Below are 19,817 nucleotides of genomic sequence, written 5' to 3' on the forward strand. Positions count from 1 at the left end.
GGCTGTTTCCTAATAAAAAATGTAGGGAAGTGGTTATTATTAAAATTTATACCGTATTTCTAGCACCTTGTATTATGATGTCATTCTGCTGAAGATCGTAAGACTCAGCCTGGATCCCTCGAGGACTAGATGCCTTAGGTTGATTGTGTTTCCTAGTTTGCAAAAAACGACTTAAATTCAAAAGAAATTAAAATGTCAAAAAAAAAAAAAATCAAGTTCAGAGAAGTGTACCTAGGAATGGAATTGTTGGGTTACAGAATATGCACATGCTTCATGTTAGTAGATCATGCCAAGTATTTTTCCAAAGTGGTTGTACCAGTTTATACTTACATCATCAAGGGATGAAAGTTCCAACTGTTCCACAATATTGCCAATACTTAGTAAGGTTTTTGAAACAATTTTATTAATTTTGATGGATGTGTAATGTTATTTTCATTTCTTCAATGACAAAGAATGTTTATATTTATAGAGAAGTACTCAGATTGGGAATAAGACAAAGAGGTCTGCTATTACTTCTTTTATTCACAATTGTGAAAGAGGTCCCAGTGAATGCAAATACATACATACATCCATATAAGATACAGGATTAGAAGGAGATAAAACTCTCCTTTTTCACAAATGACAAGATTGTATACACAGAAAATCCAAGTTAATTTACTGATGTACTATTAGAATTAATGGATGAATATAGCAAAGTACAGTTGACTCTCGAATACAGGTTTGAACTGTGCAAGCCTGCTTATCTACGTATTTTCTTTCACCTCTGCCACCTGAGACAGCAAGACCGACCCCTTCTCTTCCTTACCCTACTGAATAAGGATAGACCTTTATGATAGTCCACTTGCACTTAATAGACAGTAAATATATTTTATCTTCCTTATTTTTTTCTTAATAACATTGCTTTTTCCTTACTTTATTGTAAGAATACAGTATATAATACATATAACATAAAATATATGTTAATTGACTGTTTATGTTATCAGTAAGACTTCTGGTCAACAATAGGCTATTAGTAGTTAAGCTTCTGGGGAGTCAAAAGTTATGCACAGATTTTTTTGTTTACTGCATAGGGGGTTAGTGCCCCTAACTCTCTCATTGTTCAAGGGTCAACTGTATTTAGATAAAGATAAATATATGAAAGTATTTCCATATATTAAGTCACAATTGGAAAATAAAATCATAATAGCATCAAAAAACATGAAGTACCTAGAAATACATGTAATGAGAAATGTGTAACACCTCTACGCAGAAAACTACAAAACATTACCAAGAGAAATTAAAGACGACCTAGGTACCTAAAAGGATACAGTATGCTTATGGATTGAAAAGATGTCAATTTTTCACAAACTGATCTATAGCAGTACGGTTCTCAAAATGTGGTCCCTGGGTCAGGAGCATCAATATATCCTGGGAACTTGTTACAAATGAAAATTCTTGGGCTTCACCCAAGACCTACTGAATCTGAAATTCTGTATTTTAACAAGACCTTCTTGTGATTCTGATATAGGCTAATGTTTAAGAACCACTGATCTACAGATTCAGTGCAATTCCAATATAATTAAGTAACTCACTTCCTTTTGCTGAGTAAGTAAAGCATGATTTTAGCAAGTCTTTCTAAAAAAGGACTGGATATAAAAGTACTTGCTGCTTAATTCATAATTAAAAAATGAAAGAATAAAATAATCTAACTTTCTGAGAATTCCAGCTACATTTACTATAAAATTGTATCAGAATTTCTAAAGTAATTATGTTATAAGGAGATTTTTATAATATTTGTGTGGCTGCTTTTGAAATACAGAAGAGACAGAATAATATTACTTGCATGTCATAATACTTACAGTATTAAGTAAGGTATCATACACAGCATTCACAAATTTAGCATTAATCCCAGAGTCTTCAATGGTGTTAAATGAGGCAGTGGCATCTTTCTGCAAATTCAATTTAAGAATTAAGTATATTCAACATTTTGAAGACTATTCTTAGTAAAATTTGAATCATACTATTCCTTCATAATTTCGACTATTTTTTAGTCTGACAATAAAAAAGAACTTTAAGGCAAAATTTCTGAAAATAAAAAGAAATGTACAAAGATTATTTTAATAACTTTCTTTTTTAAAACTGAAGGTATGGAGTTAAACATGAACATTAGAGCAAGTAAAAACAATATTTAAGGGCTGGGCACAGTGGCTTATATCTGTAATCCCAGTGTTTTGGGAGGCTGACATGGGAGGGGTCACCTGAGGTCAGGAGTTCAAGACCAGCCTGGCCAACATGGTGAAACCCCGTTTCTACTAAAAATACAAAAATTAGCCAGGTGTGGCGGCAGGCACCTGTAATCCCAGCTACTCAGGAGGCTAAGGCACAAGAATTGCGTGAACCCAGGAGGCGGAGGTTGCAGTGAGCTGAGATTGCACCACTGCATTCCAGCCTGGGCAACAGGGTGAGACTCCATCTCAAAACAAAACAAAACAACCTCCCCCTCAAAAAAAAAAAACCGTATACTTATATAGTATGTGTAATATTACATAATTGTATGTACTGTATAATTTCTGAAATCAATACATATATACGCATGTTTAAATCAATATTGGGTATAAATGAGGTAAATTTATCATTTCTGGAAAATTTAAAACTAAAAGTTAAATGAAAAATGTGTTTTATGTATAATTACCTTAAATGCAGCATTTAATTCTGGGAAAGAATCAAATGTTGTTAGATAAAAATCATGTACTGCTTTCCAATCTCCTGATGACTTAACTTTTTCTACATCTTCCCTAAAATGAAAACATACATTAACCATATATATATATAGAAATATTATTCAGATAAACTAGCACTACTTTTTAAATAAATGTCACCAAGTATGCAATACGAAATACTGAAACCAAATAAAGAAATATGTCCCAGTTAATATAGTTTATGGATTTATAATTCTTAATTGGATTAAGATATTAATCCAGCTTTAACTTTCCCATTTACTTATTTTTAAAAAAGATCATTCTTAACATGTCTCTTTCAATTATCACTCTTTCCTTCCCTTCATAGCTAAACTTCTGGAGACTTTGTTTACATTCTGTCTTTATCATTCCCATTTAGTCCTTCAAATATGCATCTGGAGATTTTGAACGGTGACATAACTTTTATAGTATGTGTCACATCATAAATGAACTCTTATTTTTAAAAATGGTAACAGTCTATTATTTAATTACCACCTTTATCTCTTTTTGTTTTGACTCATAGACTCTTACTTAGCATTTCCTTTATTTTGCTACAGCCTATCTAACTCTTACCTGTTATTCATACATTTGTTTTCTTTCACCTTCAACTTGAGACATAAAGTCTTTTGAGGTCCTCTTGGCTAACACCTTATAATGATCCAAAAGTTAAATTAATTTCTCAAATAAATATATTAAATTATGTAAAGTGCTGACATGCAGATGATTATACATTTACATATAATAGTGAGCTGAAACTTACTGAAAGTCTTTCATAGTTTTGGGCTGGATAGGAAGAATAGGTTCTGGAAGGACTGGGGCCTTCATTTCGGATGATGATGCATCCATAGATACACGCTGTTTTTGTCTAACATCAAGGCAAATTGGTGGTTGGTCTCTCACTGTGAAGTATAAAAAGACATTCAAAATAATGAATCATTAAACTTTTCCAAATTATAAAATACAAGATTAATTCAACCTCAACAGAAAATAAATGAATTATTTTGTATTACATTCACTTTGAGATTAAAGAAAAATCAACCACAGTGAAGGACATTTACTGGAGGGCTTATGCCCCCACTCCCCCACTTCACTCACAACACATATTAGGCTGTATCTTACATTGATGTGTATACTTAATATAGAGCTTCTTCCCTTTTTCCCTTCCCCCTCAAAATTGTCTGTCAATGTAATTTAGCATTTCTTTCCTCTCCCCTCTTCCCAAAAGTCATCTTTCAGGGAATATTTCAATGTATGATTATTGTAGCTATATAATAAAAATCAGGTAGACTGATTCTTTCAACTTTATACTTCTTTTAAAAAACAGTTTTACCCATTCCAGTTCTTCTGCCATTTCAGGTAAATTTGAAAATAATCTTATCCATATCAACAACAAAGAACTTATGGGAATTTTGACAGGAAATTCATGAAATTCCTTTTTGTATCAATTTGGGGAGAACTTGTGTATCAATTTGGGGAAAACTGGCATCTTTACTAGAATAAGCGTTCTAATCCATGAACACAGTATGCCTTTACACTTACTCAGATCTTAATTTCTTTCACCAGCATGGTATAATTCTAAGCATACATATTCTGTAATGTTTGCCAATTTAAACCTTTTATTCTTTTTTAAGTGATTACAAATGATATGTATTTTTACATTAGTGTCCATGTGTTCATTGTTAGCATAAAGAAATATAACTGACTTCTGTATGTTTATCTTGTATTCTTCAACCTTACTGAATTCACTTATCAGTTCTAGGAAGGTTTATTTTTGAGATTTCATGGTTTTTTTTTTTTTTTTTTTTTTGCATAGACAATCATGCCATCTGCAAATAGGGACAGTCTTATTCCTTATTTTCTAATCTGTATGTCTTTTTTCTTCTTTTTGTCTTCTTGTATCGGCTAAAATTTGCAGCACTGAGAAGAATGAGTTAGAGCAAACATCCTTGCATTATTCTCACTCTTAAAAGGGAAAGCACTAAATATTTAGCCATTAAGAAAAAGGGTAAGCTTTACCAATAAAAGGGTACTCCCTCTGATTCTTAGCATGTTGAATAAGAGTGCTAACAGCAGATATCCTTGCCTTGTTCCCACACTTAAGGTAAAAGCACTCAGTCTTTCACAATTACATAAAACGTTAATTGCAGGTTTTCTCTAGATGCTGTTTATCAAGTAAAGGAAAAAGTCTCTTTCCTATTTTTCTGGGAGTTTTAATTTTTTTCATTATGAATAGGTGTTGGATTTTGTCAAGTTATTTTACTGCATGGAATCATTCTTAAGCATGTTAGTATGGCGGATTACATTAATTGATATTTTAAAAACTGAACCATCTAGCATCCCTGGGGTGACCTTTTGGTAATGGTGTATAACTCTTTTTATATATTGCTGAATTTTATTTCCTAATACTTTATTAAGGACTTCTGCCATCTATATTCATGAAATATTGGTCTATAGTCTATAAATTTTTTTTTTTAACTACTGTCGTCTGGTTTTGTTATCAATGTAATACCAGCTGTGTAAAATGAAAAATAAATGTTCCCTTTTCATCTGTTTTCTGGTAGAGATTGTACAGAAATGGTGTTAATTCTGTAAACATTTGCCAGAATTCTGTGTGACCACCCGGACGTGAATATTCTTTTTTTAAAGTTTTAAAACTAGAAATCAATTTCCTTAGTGGTTATAGAACTATGCAAATTAACTATTTCAAACTGGATGAGCTGCAATAGCTTTTGTTTTTTGAGGAATTGGCCCATTTCATCTGTAATTTATGTGTGTAGAGTTGTTTGTAGTATTCCCTTATTATCTTTTCTGACGTTGATAGGGTCTGTTGTAATATCTCCTATTTCATTTATGATACTGATAATCTACCTTTTTATGTCAGTTTTATTGATCTTATCAAAGAGCCATCTCTTTGTTTCATTTTCTCAATTTTTGTTTTCAGTTTCACTGATTTTATCTTTATATTTCCTCCTTCCTGCTTACTTTGGGCTGATATTCTCTTCTTTTCCTAGGTCCATCAGCTAAAGGCTTAGATATTTGTTTTGAAAATTTCCCCCTTTTCTAATGTATGCATGACTGCTATAAATTTCCCTCTCAGCACTGCTATAGCAGTATCCCACAACTTTTGATATGTTGTATCATATTTTTATTTTCATTCCATCCCATCCATTTTTTAACCTCCCTTAAGACTTCACCTTTGACCAATGAATTATTTGGAAGTTGTTTAATTTCCAAGTATTTTGGAGATGCTTCTGTTATTTTCTGTTACTGATTTCTAATTTGACTAGTCAGAAAACACACTTTACATTATCTCAATTCTTTAAAATTTCAGTTGTTTTATGGCCCAGAATATGATCCATTTTGCTATATGTCCCACTGGCACTTGAAATGCCATGTGTATTCTGTTGTTGGGTAGAGCGTGCTATAAATGTGCTGTTGGTTGATGGTGGCACTCAGTTACTCTATATACTTATCGATTTTCTAGATAGTTCCATCAAATATACACTTACAGTTGGAGCCTTCAATACCTAACTGTGGATTCTTTTGTTTCTGCATTCAGGTCTACCAGTTTCCCCCCGCAGTTTTTACAGCTCTGCTGTTTGGTGTGTACACACTTGTGATCACTACATATTTTGAGTGATTATCCCTTTTATCATTGTATAATGTTCCTCTCTATCTCCATGAATTTTCTTTGTTCTAAGTCCACTTTATCTGATATTAATGCAGTCATTTCTGTTTCCTTCGATCGAAGTTTGCATAAAATGTCTTCCTCTATCCATTTACTTAAAACTTGCTTATACTGTTATATTTGAAGTGAATTTCTTATAAATAGAATACAGTTGGGTCATGTTTTTTGTTCACTCTGACAATATCTTTTATTTAGACTATTTACATTTAATGTAATTTTTAATAAGGTAGAGCTTAAGTCTATGATTTTATTTTCTATTTGTTCTCTCTGCTTATTTGTTACTTTTCCTGCCTTTCTGCAGGTTAAACATTTTTTAGAATTCTCTTTTGATTTATATATAGTGTTTCTGAGAGGTTTCTCTAGATATTACATTACATATAATAATTTCTCACATGCTACTCACATCGTCATTTTACCATTTGGAATGAAGTGCAGAAATCCTACCTCCCTTTACTTTCCCCTGTTTATAATTTTCTTTTTGTGTGTGTGACAGGGTCTTGCTCTTTCACTCAGGATGGGGTGTGGTGGTGTGACCATGGCTAACTGCAGCCTCAAACACCTGGGCTCAAGTGATTTTCCTATGTTAGCCTCCTGAGTAGCTAGGACTACAGGCATGCACCAAAAGCCTGACTAATTTTTAAAATTTTTAAGGAGACAAAGTCTCGCTATATTCCTCAAGCTGGTCTCAAACTCTTGGCCTCAAGCCATCCTCCTGTCTTGGCCTCCCAAAACACTGGGGTTACAGGTGTGAGTCACTGAACTCAGCCATAATTTTCTTTTTTCCTTTACATACATTTAGAACCACACCCGTGTTACAATTTTTGTTTCAACTACTAATTATAATTTAGAAAACATAAGAGGAGAAGTCTACTGTATTTATCCATACTTTTGTTTATCACCTTCTTTCCCCTTTCCTCACATCTCAAGTTTCCTTCTTTTGTTTCCTTTCTGTTTAGAGAACTCCTTTATTCTTTTAGAGTAAATGTAGTGGCAACAAATTCTTAGTTTTTCTTCATCTGAAAATGTCTTGATTTCCCTTCCTTGCATTCCTGAAAAATATTTTCATCAAGTGTAGCATTCTACAGTGACAGTCCTTTTAGCATTTGAAAAATTTAGTGGCATATCCTTCTGGCAGCCTCCGTGGTTACTGATGATAAATCTGTTATTTCAATGCCTTTTTTTTTTTTTTTTAGGGACTGCAACAGGTGCTTGGTGAGGGCCTTCTTGCTAACAGGGACTCTGCAGAATCCTAAGGGGGTGCAGGGCATCACATGGTGAGGGGGCTGAGTATGCTAGCTCGAATATCTAATCCTCTTCTTATAAAGCCACCAGTCTTATTCCCATGATAATCCATGAATCCATTAACCCATGAATGGATTAATCTATTCATAAGAGCAGAGCCCTCATGACCCAATTACCACTTAAAGGTCTCGCCTCTCAATACAGCTACACTGGGGATTATATTTCAACACGAATTTTGGTGGAAACAAATACTCACACTACAGCATCTTCCTTAACGTGTCATTTTTTCCTGGCTGCTTTCAAGATCTTTTTGTTGGTATTCAGTTTTGACAGGTTTAATTATGATGCTTCTTGCTGTGGATTTCTTTGGATTTCTTCTGAATGAGGTTTGTTTAGCTTCTTCAATCTGCAGGTTTATGTCTTTCCCCAAATGTAGAAAATTTTCAGTCATGACTTGGTTACTTTTTCAGCCCTACTGTCTTTTCCTCTCCTTCTGGGACGCTGATAATAGGATTGTTAACACCTTTTGTTATAGTATCTGGGGTCCCTGAGACTGTTGATTTTTCAGTCTATTTTCTATTGTTAAGACTAGATAATTTCTATTGTTCTGTTTTCCAGTTCATTGATTCCTGTCCCCTTCATTCTGTTGTTGAGCCCATCTACAAAGCTTTTTACTGTGATTGTTGTATTTTCTCAAGTATTAAGACTTCTAAAACAATAGAATGATTAATATCTTACAAATTTTAAGGTCTACAATAATGAAATATACACATATAATTTAATTCTACTGTAATGTAATCGGGATATATTTTCAACTATGCAAACACAGGGATATCAATAGTCACAAAAGTAACATAGCTAATAAGGTCTTCCTTCCTTCTTTACCTACCCTCCTATCCAAGCTTCTATCCTTGGCTCTACCATCAACTTCAACAAGCAAAGATAAATTTCATTAGTGTGGGGGTTTATATTAAACTTCCATATTAGAAGATAGTATAAACATGCTCTTTTTTTTTAATACAACAGCAGTGGTTTCCAAACTTACTGTAAATCAGAATAACCTGGAAAGCTTGTTAAAACATAGACTACTGGGCCCTCCCCAAACTTTGTGATTCAGTAGGTCTGGAGTGGGGCACAAGAATTTGTATTATTATTATTATACTTTAAGTTCTGGAATACATGTGCAGAATGTGCAGGTTTGTTACATAGGTATACATTTGGTATACCTATGTATACCATGGTAGTTTCCTGTACCCATCAACTCATCATCTACATTACATATTTCTCCTAATGCTATCCCTCCCCTAGCCCCAACCCACTGACAGGCCCCAGTGTGTGATGTTCCCCTCCCTGTGTACATGTGTTCTCATTGTTCAACTCCCACTTATAAGTGAGAACATGTGGTGTTCGGTTTTCTGTTCCTGTGATAGTTTGCTGAGAATAATGCTTTCCAGCTTCATCCATGTCCCTGCAAAGGACATGAACTCATCCTTCTTCATGGCTGCACAGTATTACATGGTGCATATGTGCCATACTTTCTTTATCCAGTCTATCACTGATGGGCATTTGGGTTGGTTCCCAGTCTTTGCTATTGCGAATAGTGCTGTAATAAACATATGTGTGCATGTGTCTTTATAGAATTATTTATCATCCTTTGGGTGGTAAAGGGATAAAACCCAGTAATGGGATTGCTAGGCTAAATGCTATCTCTGGTTCTAGATCCTTGAGGAATCGCCACACCATCTTCCACAATGGTTGAACTAATTTACACTCCCACCAACAATGTAAAAGTATTCCTATGTCTCCACATCCTCTCCAGCATTTATTTCCTGACTTTTTACTGATCGCCATTCTAACTGGCATGAGATGGTATCTCATTGTGGTTTTGATTTGCATTTCTCTAATGACCAGTGATAATGAACTTTTTTTCATATGTTTGTTGGCTGTATAAAGGTCTTCTTTTGGAAAGTCACTGTTCATATCCTTTGCCCACTTTTTGATGGGGTTGCTTTTTCTTGTAAATCTGTTTAACTTCCTTGTAGATTCTGGATATTAGCCCTTTGTCAGATGGATAGATTGTAAACATTTTCTGTCATTCTGTAGGTTGTCTCTTCACCCCCATGATAGTTTCTTTTACTGTTTAGAAGCTCTTTAGTTTAATTAGATGCCATTTGTCAATTTTGGCTTTTGTTGCCATTGCTTTTGGTGTTTTAGTCATGAAGTCTTTGCCCATGCCTATGTCCTGAATTGTATTGTCTAGGTTTTCTTCTAGGGTTTTTATGGTATTAGGTTTTATGTTTAAGTTTTTAATCCATCTTGAGTTAATTTTTGTAAGAGATGTAAGGAAGGGGTCCAGTTTCAGTTTTCTGCATATGGCTAGCCAGTTTCCCCAACACCATTTATTAAACAGGGAATCCTTGCCCCATTGCTTGTTTTTGTCAGGTTTGTCAAAGATCAGATTATTGTAGATGTGTGGCATTATTTCTGAGGTCTCTATTCTGTTCCATTGGTTTATATTTCTGTTTTGGTACTAGTACCAGGCTGTTCTAGTTACTGCAGCCTTGTAGTTTGAAGTCAGGAAGCATGATGCTTCCAGCTTTGTTCTTTTTGTTTAGGATTATCTTGACTATATGGGCTTTTTGGTTCCATATAAAATGTAAAGTAGTTTTTTCTAATTCTGTGAAGAAAGTCAATGGTAGCTTGATGGGACAGCATTGAATCTATAAATTACTTTGGGCAGTATGACCATTTTCACGATATTGATTCTTCCTATCCATCGGCACGGAATGTTTTTCCATTTGTTTGTGTTCTCTCTTCTTCCCTTGAGCAGTGATTTGTAGTTCTCCTTGAAGAGGTCCTTCACATCCTTTCTAAGTTGTATTGCTAGGTATTTTATTCTCTTTGTAGCAATTGTGAATGGGGGTCACTCATGATTTGGCCCTCTGTCTATTATTGGTGTATAGGAATGCTTGTGATTCTTGCACACTGATTTTGTATCCTGAGACTTTGAAGTTGCTTATCAGCTTAAGGAGATTTCTGGCTGAGAGGATGGAGTTTTCTAAATATTCAATCATGTCATCCCTAAACAGAGGAAATTTGACTTCCTCTCTTCCTATTTAAATGACCTTTATTTCTCTTTCTTGTCTGATTGCCTTGGCCAAAATTTCCAATAATATGTTGATAGGAGTAGTGAGAGAGGGAATCCTTGTCTTGTGTCAGTTCTCAAAGAAAATGCTTCCAGCTTTTACCCATTCAGTATATTGACTGTAGGTTTGTCATAAATAGCTCTAATTATTGGGAGAAACATTCCATCAATACCTAGTTTATTGAGAGATTTTTAGCATAAAAAAGTGTAGAATTTTATCGAGGCCTTTTATACATCTATAGAGGTAATCATATGGTTTTTGTCACTGGTTCCATTTAAATGGATTACGTTTATTGATTTGTGTATGTTGAACTAGCCTTGCATTCCAGGGATGAAGTCAACTTGATCATGGTGGATAAGTTAGTTGACTTGCTAGATAAGATTTTTGATGTGCTGCTACATTTGGTTTGCCAGTATTTTACTGAGGACTTTCACATCGATGTTCATGAGGGATATTGGCCTGAAATTTTCTTTTTTGTTGTGTCTCTGCCCGGTTTTGGTATCAGGATGATGCTGGCCTCATAAATGAGTTAGGGAGGAGTTCCTCTTTTTCTACTGTTTAGAGTAGTTTCAGAAGGAATGGTAACAGCTCTTCTTTGTACCTCTGGTAGAATTCACCCGTGACTCTGTCTGGTTCTGGCCTTTTTTTGGTTGGTAGGCTATTAATTACTGCCTCAATTTCAGAACTTGTTATTGGTCATTCAAGTTCCAACTTCTTCCTGGTTTAGTCTTGGGAGTGTGTATGTGTCCAAGAATTTAACCATTTCTTCTAGATTTTCTAGTTTATTTGCATAGAGGTGTTTAAACTATTTTCTGATGGTAGTCTGTACTTCTGTGGGATCAGTGGTGATATCCCTTTATCGTTTTTTATTGTGTCTATTTGATTCTTCTCTCTTTTCTTCTTCATCAGTCTGGTTAGTGGTCTATCTAGTTTGTTAACCTTCTCAAAACCAGCTCGTGGATTCACTAGTTTTTGAAGGGTTTTTCGTGTCTCCATCTCCTTCAGTTTTGCTCTGACCTTGGTTATTTCTCATCTTCTGCTAGCTTTTGAATTTGCTTGCTCTTGCTTCTCTAGTTTTTTTAATTGTCATGTTAGGGTGTCGATCTTAGATCTTTCCACTTTCTCCTGTGGCATTTAGTGCTATAGAATTTCCTCTAAACACTGCTTTAGCTGTGTCCCAGAGATACAATGCGTTGTGTCTTCATTCTCATTGGTTTCAAAGAACTTATTTGTTTCTGCCTTAATTTCGTTATGTACCCAGTAGTCATTCAGGAGCAGGTTGTTCAGTTTCCACGTAGTTGTGTGAGTTTCTGAATCCTGAGTTCTAATTTGATTGCACTGTGGTCTGAGACTGTTTACTATGATTTCCATGAACTTTGCATTTGCTGAGGAGTGTTTACTTCCAATTATGTGGTCAATTTTTACAATAAGTTACTGTGTGGTGCTGAAGAATTTATATTCTGTTGATTTTGGGGCAGAGTTCTGCAGATGTCTGTTAGGTCTGCTTGGTCAGAGCTGAGTTCAGGTCCTGAATATCCTTGTTAATTTTTCTGTCTTGTTGATCTAATACTGACAGTGGGGTGTAAAGTCTCATTATTATTGTGTGGGGTCGTCCTCTTTGTATGTCTCTAGAATTGCTTTATAAATCTGGGTACTCCTGTATTGGGTGCATACATACTCGGATAGTTAGTTCATTTTGTTGCACTGATTCCTTTACCATTATATAATGCCCTTCTTTGTCTTTTTTGGAACTTTGTTATTTAAAGTCTGTTTCATCAGAGACTAGGATTGCAATGCCTTTTTTGCTTTCCATTTGTAGGAAGCGATCCTCCATCCCTTTATTTTAGCCTATGTGTGTCTTTGCACATGAGATGAGTCCTCCTGGTCACAAGCCGCACGATGGGTCTTGAGCTCTTTTATTTTTATTTATTTATTTATTTTATTTTTTGAGAGCCAGTCATCCATCACCAGGCTAGAGTGTAGTGTCACTTAATCTGTAGGCTCACTGCGGCTCTACCTCCCGGGTTCAGCATTCTCCCTTTCAACCTCCAGGTAGCTGAATTACAGATTGCCCAACCCACCACGCCTGGCTAATTTTTGTATTTTTAGTAGAGCGGGTTTCACTGTGTTAGCCAGGATGGTCTCAATCTCCTGACCTTGTGATCAGCCCGCCTCAGCCTCCCAAGTGCTGGGATTACAGGAGTGAGCCACCACGCCCGGCCTAGGTCTTGACAATTTATCCAATTTGACAGTCTGCGTATTTCAGTTGGGGCAGTCAGCCCATTTACATTTAAGGTTAATATTGTTATGTGTGAATTTGATCCTGTCATTATGATGCTAGCTGTTTATTTTGCCCATTGGTTGATACAGTTTCTTCATAGTGTCAAGAGTCTTTACAATTTGGTATGTTTTTGCAGTAACTGGTACCGGTTTCTCCTTTCCATGTTAGTGCTTCTTCCTTCAGAAGAGACTCTTGTAGGCAGGCCTGGGTGGTGACAGAATCTCTCAGCATTTGCTTGTCTGTAAAGATTTTATTTCTCCTTCACTTAGGAAGCTTAGTTTGGCTGGATATGAAATTCTGGGCTGAAAATTCTTTTCTTTAAGAATGTTGAATATTGGCCCCCACTCTCTTCTGGCTTGTAGGGTTTCTGCAGAGAGATCCGCTGTTAGTCTGATGGGCTTCCCTTTGGGGGTAACCTGACCTATCTCTCTGGCTGCCCTTAACATTTTTTCCTTCATTTCAACCTTGGTGAACCTGATGATTATGTGTCCTGGAATTGCTCTTCTCAAGGAGTATCTTTGTGGTGTTCTCTGTATTTCCTGAATTTGAATGTTGGCCTGTCTTGGTAGGTTGGGGAAGTTCTCCTGGATAATATCCTGGAGGGTGTTTTCCATCTGGGTTCCATTCTCCCTGTCACTTTCAGGTATGCCAATCAAATGTAGGTTTGGTCTCTTCACATAGTCCCATATTTCTTGGAGGCTTTGTTCATTCCTTTTCATTCTTTTTTCTCTAATCTTGTCTTTACACTTTATTTCATTATGCTGATCTTCAATCTCTGATATCCTTCCTTCTGCTTGATCGATTCAGCTATTGACACTTGTGTATGCTTCATGAAGTTCCTGTGTATTTCAGTTCCATTCCGATTAGTTTATGTTCTTGTCTCTAAACTGGTTATTCTGGTTACCAATTCCTCTAACTTAACATCAAGGTTCTCAGCTTCCCTGCATTGGGTTAGAACATGCTCCTTTAGCTCAGAAGATTTTCTTGTTACCCACCTTCTGAAGCCTACTTCTGTCAGTTCGTCAAACTCATTCTCCATCCAGTTTTGTTCCCTGGCTGGCGAGGAGTTGTGATCCTTTGGAGAAAGAGGCATTCTGGTTTTGGAATTTTCAGCCTTTTTGCGTGGTTTTCTTCATCTTAAGTGGATTTATCTACCTTTGGTCTTTGATGCTGGTGACCTTTGGATGGGGTTTTTGTGTGGACATCCTTTTGGTTGATGTTGATGCTATTCCTTTCTGTTTGTTAGTTTTCCTTCTAACAGTCAGACCCCTCTGCTGCAGGTCTGCTGGAGTTTGCTGGGAAGTCCCTCCAGACCCCTGTTTGCTGGGTATCATGCAGCAGAGGCTGCAGAACAACTCTTGGTGCTGCCCATTTCCTTCCTCTAGAAGCTTAGGTCCCAGAGAGGCACCGCGAATGCCACGCTGGAGCTCTCCCGCATGTGGTGTTTGTCAACCCCTGCTGGAAGGTGTCTCCTAGTCAGGAGACATGGATGTCAGGGACCCACTTGAGGAGGCAGTCTGTCCCTTGGCAGAGCTTGAGCGCTGTGCTGGGAGATTCTGCTGCTCTCTTCAGAGCCGCCAGGCAGGAACATTTAAGTCTGCTGAAGCTGCGCCCACAGTCGCCCCTTCCCCCAGGAAGAATTTGTATTTCTACATGTTCCCGGGTGATGCTGATGCTGCTGAGTCACACAAAATACTATGAAAACACTCTTCCCATGATTTGGCAAATGAGAGAGAGAGAGACCAATGGTGCTAATGATACGGAACATTTATTAAATCTACTTTAGTGTTCCAATTTTATATCCTTTATTAAATATGGAAATATCCAATGTCAAGCAATTTGTAGTGTAAACACAAATTGGACAAAGGTTCAATTTATAAACAAGTAAAATTAGGTATCCCCACAAATGGCTTCTTATAGATTATATTTGGCAATCTTTATTAGAGGGAAAGAAAAGGGCATCTCAGCCTAAAATAAATAAATGATATTCATCTCCTCTCTTCAACACCAGTCTTGTTACTATTACCTTTTGTGGCTCCTATAGAGTTTTTCTTCCTCTTTACCAGGCTTACTTCCCTTTCTTATCCCTTCCCATACACTTTTCCCCAACCTGGCTATAAACATCTACAATTAAATACAAACAGATTCATTCAAATATAAATTAACTTACACACAGAGCATATATACACAGTTGTATATCCACTAATTTTATTAATACCATGCTGAGGTGGAAGAGTGAAATTTGAATTAGTAAGAGAACTGGATTTTGGCAGAGCCTGAGACTGAAGAGATTCTTACATAATAGAAATAGTAATGCCAAGGCCAAGAGGATTATAGGATAAGTTTAGAAACCAGAAGCCCAGATGGGATTTATTTTTAGTTGAAAAGGTAACTTAAACTGAAGAGTCATGCAGAATGTTAACACACTATGTTAATGGAACTTGAATCCTTTGCTCAGATTAGTGAATGAAAACCAAACTACAGGATGTGACATTCAGCTATTAAGAAAAGAAAAATAACAGACTGCAGCTGTTCTCAAGTCCCTGAATATCAAGGCATTGTTTCCAGAGACAGGCTTTCTGCCTGTTCTCACAGATGGTTATTAAAATATAATTCAAAAAGAGAAAATCAATAACTATGGTGATGAGGGATTAATTAAATCTTAAACTGACATTACAAATAGAGGCAAATCTTTGTTCTATCATATGCAACTTTTTCTGCAATATAGAATATCATAATAGAGTGAAAAAAGCCAAAATAAATTTATCAGTGAAAATCTATCATTTAGGGTTCATTCAGCGAATACTTATGAACACTTTGCTGAACTGATAAGCAGTAATCATTTTCCCTTTCTTTTAATATACTGCTGCCAATTTTAGTTGGTTGCTTAGAAACATTAAGTAAAACACTAGAAGCCAATGTAAGAAGAATAAGGGCTGTGGTGGGGGTTGGCAGTATATTCAAAAATGTGAAGATCAGAATATAACTATGTGTAAGGGTGTGAGATTATCATCCAAATTTTGCTAGCTCACTGTTTTCACAGACGTCACAACTCTCGTCGGAAACTGGGAAAATGCAGCTTTCTACAACTATATTCGACAAAACAAAGACTGACATTTTCAATTGGCCACATGATTAGGGGACTGATAACTTTCCTGGCTAGCCAGCACAGATGGCAACAGCAACACTGGAGGTAAAGAAAAGTCTTTATGAAGATTGGAGGTTCAGTAGGAAGAACCTGGGCTTCCCTTTCCTTATCCCTCTACTGCTAGAGAGGAAGTAGTGATATAAAAAAGTGTGCTTCTAGTTACACGTTCTTGCAAAATGCTCTGCCTTGAGTTTCATTATAAATAATTTTTAATTAAGTAAGTAATAAGTAATGAAAAAGCAGTCTTAACAGTATGGGACTGAGTCGTATTGCTGGCTGAGTTGTGAAATTTGTTAACTTTAGATAAGCAACTAAAGTCCCTGGGCCTCAGTTTAGACATTATACAATGAAAGAAGAGGGAGTGGCTGGCAAGTCAGCCAAATAGGAACAGCTCTGGTCTGCAGCTCCCAGTGAGATCAACGCATAAGGCAGGTGATTTCTGCATTTCCAACTGAGGTACCCAGCTCATCTCACTGGGACTGGTTAGACAGTGGGTGCAGAATGTGGGGGGCAGGGTGAGGCATCACCACATCTGGGAAGCACAAGGGATCAGAGAACTCCCTCCCCTAGCCAAGGGAAGGTGTGAGAGACTGTGCCCTGAGGAATGGTGCACACTGGCCCAGATACGACACTTTTTCCATGGTCTTCACAACCTGAAGACAAGGAGATTCTCTTGGGTGCCTATGCCACCAGGGCCCTGGGATTCAAGCACAAAACTGGGTGGCCACTTGAGCAGACACTGAACTTGCTGCAGGATTTTTTTTTTTTTTTAATACCCCAGTGGCGCCTAGAACACCAGTGACACAGAACCATTCACTGCCCTGGAAAGGGGGCTGAAGCCACGGAGCCAAGGGGTCTAGTTCAGCAGATTCCACATGTACAGAACCCAAGCAGCTAAGATCCAAAGGCTTGAAATTTTCACTGCCAGCACAGCAATCTGAAGACGACCTGGGACACTCGAGCTTAGTGGGCGGGGAGGGGGGGGTGTCCGCTATTACTGAGTCTTGAGTAGGGAGTTTTCCCCTCACAGTGTAAACAAAGCCACTGGGAAGCTTAAACTAGGCAGAGCCAATCTCAGTTCAGCAAAGCCGCTGTAGCCAAACTGCCTCTCTCGATTCCTCCCCTCTGTGAAGGGCATCTGTGAAAGAAAGGCAGCAGCCCCAATCAGGGGCTTATACATCAAACTCCCATCTCCCTGGGACAGAGCATCTGGGGAAAGAGGTCACTGTGGGCACAGCTGCAGCAGACTTAAATGTTCCTGCCCGCCAGCTCTGAAGAGAGGGGCGAATCTCTCAGCACAGTGCTCGAGCTCTGCCAAGGGACAGACTGCCTCCTCAAGTGGGTCCCTGACATCCATGTCTCCTGACTGGGAGACACCTTCCAGCAGGGGTTGACAAACACCACATGCGGGAGAGCTCCAGCGGGCATCTGGCAGGTGCCTCTCTGGGACGAAGCTTCTAGAGGAAGGAACAGGCAGCAGCGTTTGCTGTTCTGCAGCCTCTGCTGTATGATGCCAGACAGGGTCACCAGGTGGACCTCCAGCAAACTCCAACAGACCTGCAGCAGAGGGGCCTGACTGTTAGAAGGAAAACTAACAAACAGAAAGGAATAGCATCAACATCAACCAAAGGATGTCCACACAAAACCCATCCAAAGGTCCACCAGCATCAAAGACCAAAGGTAGATAAATCCATGTGAGATGAAGAGAAAACAAGCAAAAGGCTGAAAATTCAAAAACCAGAGCCTCTTCCTCAAGGATCACAACTCCCTGCGCCAGCCAGGGAACAAAACTGGGATGGAGAATGGGATTTGTGAACTGACAGAAGTAGGCTTCCAGAAGGTGGAGTAACAAGAAAATCTTCGAGCTAAAGGAGCATGTTCTAACCCAATGCGAAGCTGAGAACCTTGATAAAAGGTTAAGAGAATTGGTAACCAGAATAACCAGTTTAGAGAAAGAGAACATAAAGCGACCGATGGAACTAGAAAAACACAACACAGAACCATGGAAGCATGCCTACAAGTGTCAATAAGCTGAATCGATCAAGCAGAAGGGAAGGATAATAAGAAGTTGAAAGATCAGCATAATGAAATAAAGTGTAAAGACAAGATTAGAAAAAGAATGAAAAGGAATGAACAAAGCCTCCAAGAAATGTATGGGACTATGAAGAGACCAAACCTACATTTGATTAGCATACCTAAGAGAAGTGAAGCAGGGAGAATGGAACCAGATGGAAAACACCGCCAGGATATTATCAGGAGAACTTCCCAACCTAAGACAGGTCAACATTCAAATTCAGGAAATACAGAGAACACCACAAAGATACTCCTTGAGAAAGAGCAATTCAGGACACATAATCATCAAGGTTCACAGGTTGAAATGAAGAATGTTAGAGACAGCCAGAGATAGGTCAGGTTACCCCAAAGGGAAGCCCATCAGACTAACAGCGGATCTCTGCAGAAACCACAAGCCAGAAGAGTGGGGCCAATATTCCAGCATTCTTAAAGAAAAGAATTTTCAGCCAGAATTTCATATCCAGCCAAACTAAGCTTCTAAGTGAAGGAGGAAATAAAATCTTTACAGACAAGCAAATGCTGAGAGATTCTGTCACCACCAGGCCTGCCTACAAGAGCTCCTGAAGGAAGCACTAAATATGGAAAGGAGAAACCGGTACCAGTTACTGCAAAAACATACCAAATTGTAAAGACTCTTGACACTATGAAGAAACTGCATCAACCAATGGGCAAAATAAACAGCTAGCATCATAATGATAGGATCAAATTCACAAATAATAATATTAACCTTAAATGTAAATGGGCTAAATGTCCCAATTGAAAGACACAGACTGGCAAATTGGATAAAAAGTTAAGACCCATCCTTGTGCTGTATTCAGGAGACCCATCTCATGTGCAAAGACTACATAGGCTAAAATAAAGGGATGAAGGAATACTTCCCAAGCAAATGGAAAGCAATAAAAAAGCAGGCATTGCAATCCTAGTCTCTGATGAAACAGACTTTAAACCAACAAAGTTCCAAAAAGACAAAGAAGGGCATTACATAATGGTAAAGGGATCAATGCAACAAGATGACTAACTATCCTAAATATATACGCACCCAATACAGGAGTACTCAGATTCATAAAGCAATTCTTAGAGACATACAAAGAGACTTAGACTCCCACACAATAATAATGGGAGACTTTTACACCCCACTGTCAGTATTAGATCAACAAGACAGAAAATTAACAAGGATATTCAGGACCTGAACTCAGCTCTGGACCAAGCAGACCTAACAGACATCTACAGAACTCTCTGCCCCAAATCAACAGAATATAAATTCTTCTCAGCACCACATTGCACTTATTGTAAAATTGACCACATAATTGGAAGTAAAACACTCCTCAGCAAATGCAAAACAATGGAAATCATAGTAAACAGTCTCTCAAGATACAGGTGCAATCAAATTAGAACTCAGGATTCAGAAACTCACACAACTACATGGAAACTGAACAACCTGCTCCTGAATGACTGCACAGATTTTATAGCGAAATTAAGAGGCAAGAAACAAATAAGTTCTTTGAAACCAATGAGAATGAAG

The 19,817-nt window shown here is 37.4% G+C and overlaps 1 protein-coding gene across 5 annotated transcripts in view; it reads right to left on the minus strand.

The window, feature by feature from the left end:
* HECTD2 (HECT domain E3 ubiquitin protein ligase 2) overlaps positions 1-19,817 on the minus strand; it is a 92,041-nt gene that overhangs the window by 46,861 nt on the left and 25,363 nt on the right. For 4 of the 5 annotated variants that reach the window (XM_021943470.2, XM_009214958.3, XM_017963105.3 and 1 more), the window contains exons 3-5: positions 3,478-3,616; positions 2,672-2,774; positions 1,839-1,928 (exon numbers count right to left, since the gene is read on the minus strand). In XM_021943470.2, coding sequence (XP_021799162.1) covers positions 1,839-1,928; positions 2,672-2,774; positions 3,478-3,563 — 279 coding nt within the window. In that variant the 5' untranslated portion in view covers positions 3,564-3,616. Of the gene's footprint in view, positions 1-1,838; positions 1,929-2,671; positions 2,775-3,290; positions 3,366-3,477; positions 3,617-19,817 lie in introns of those variants that run through there. The other variant, XM_009214960.4, reaches the window with a different exon arrangement.

Source organism: Papio anubis, chromosome 11, assembly GCF_008728515.1.
Source record: "Papio anubis isolate 15944 chromosome 11, Panubis1.0, whole genome shotgun sequence".
Lineage (NCBI taxonomy): Eukaryota > Metazoa > Chordata > Mammalia > Primates > Cercopithecidae > Papio > Papio anubis.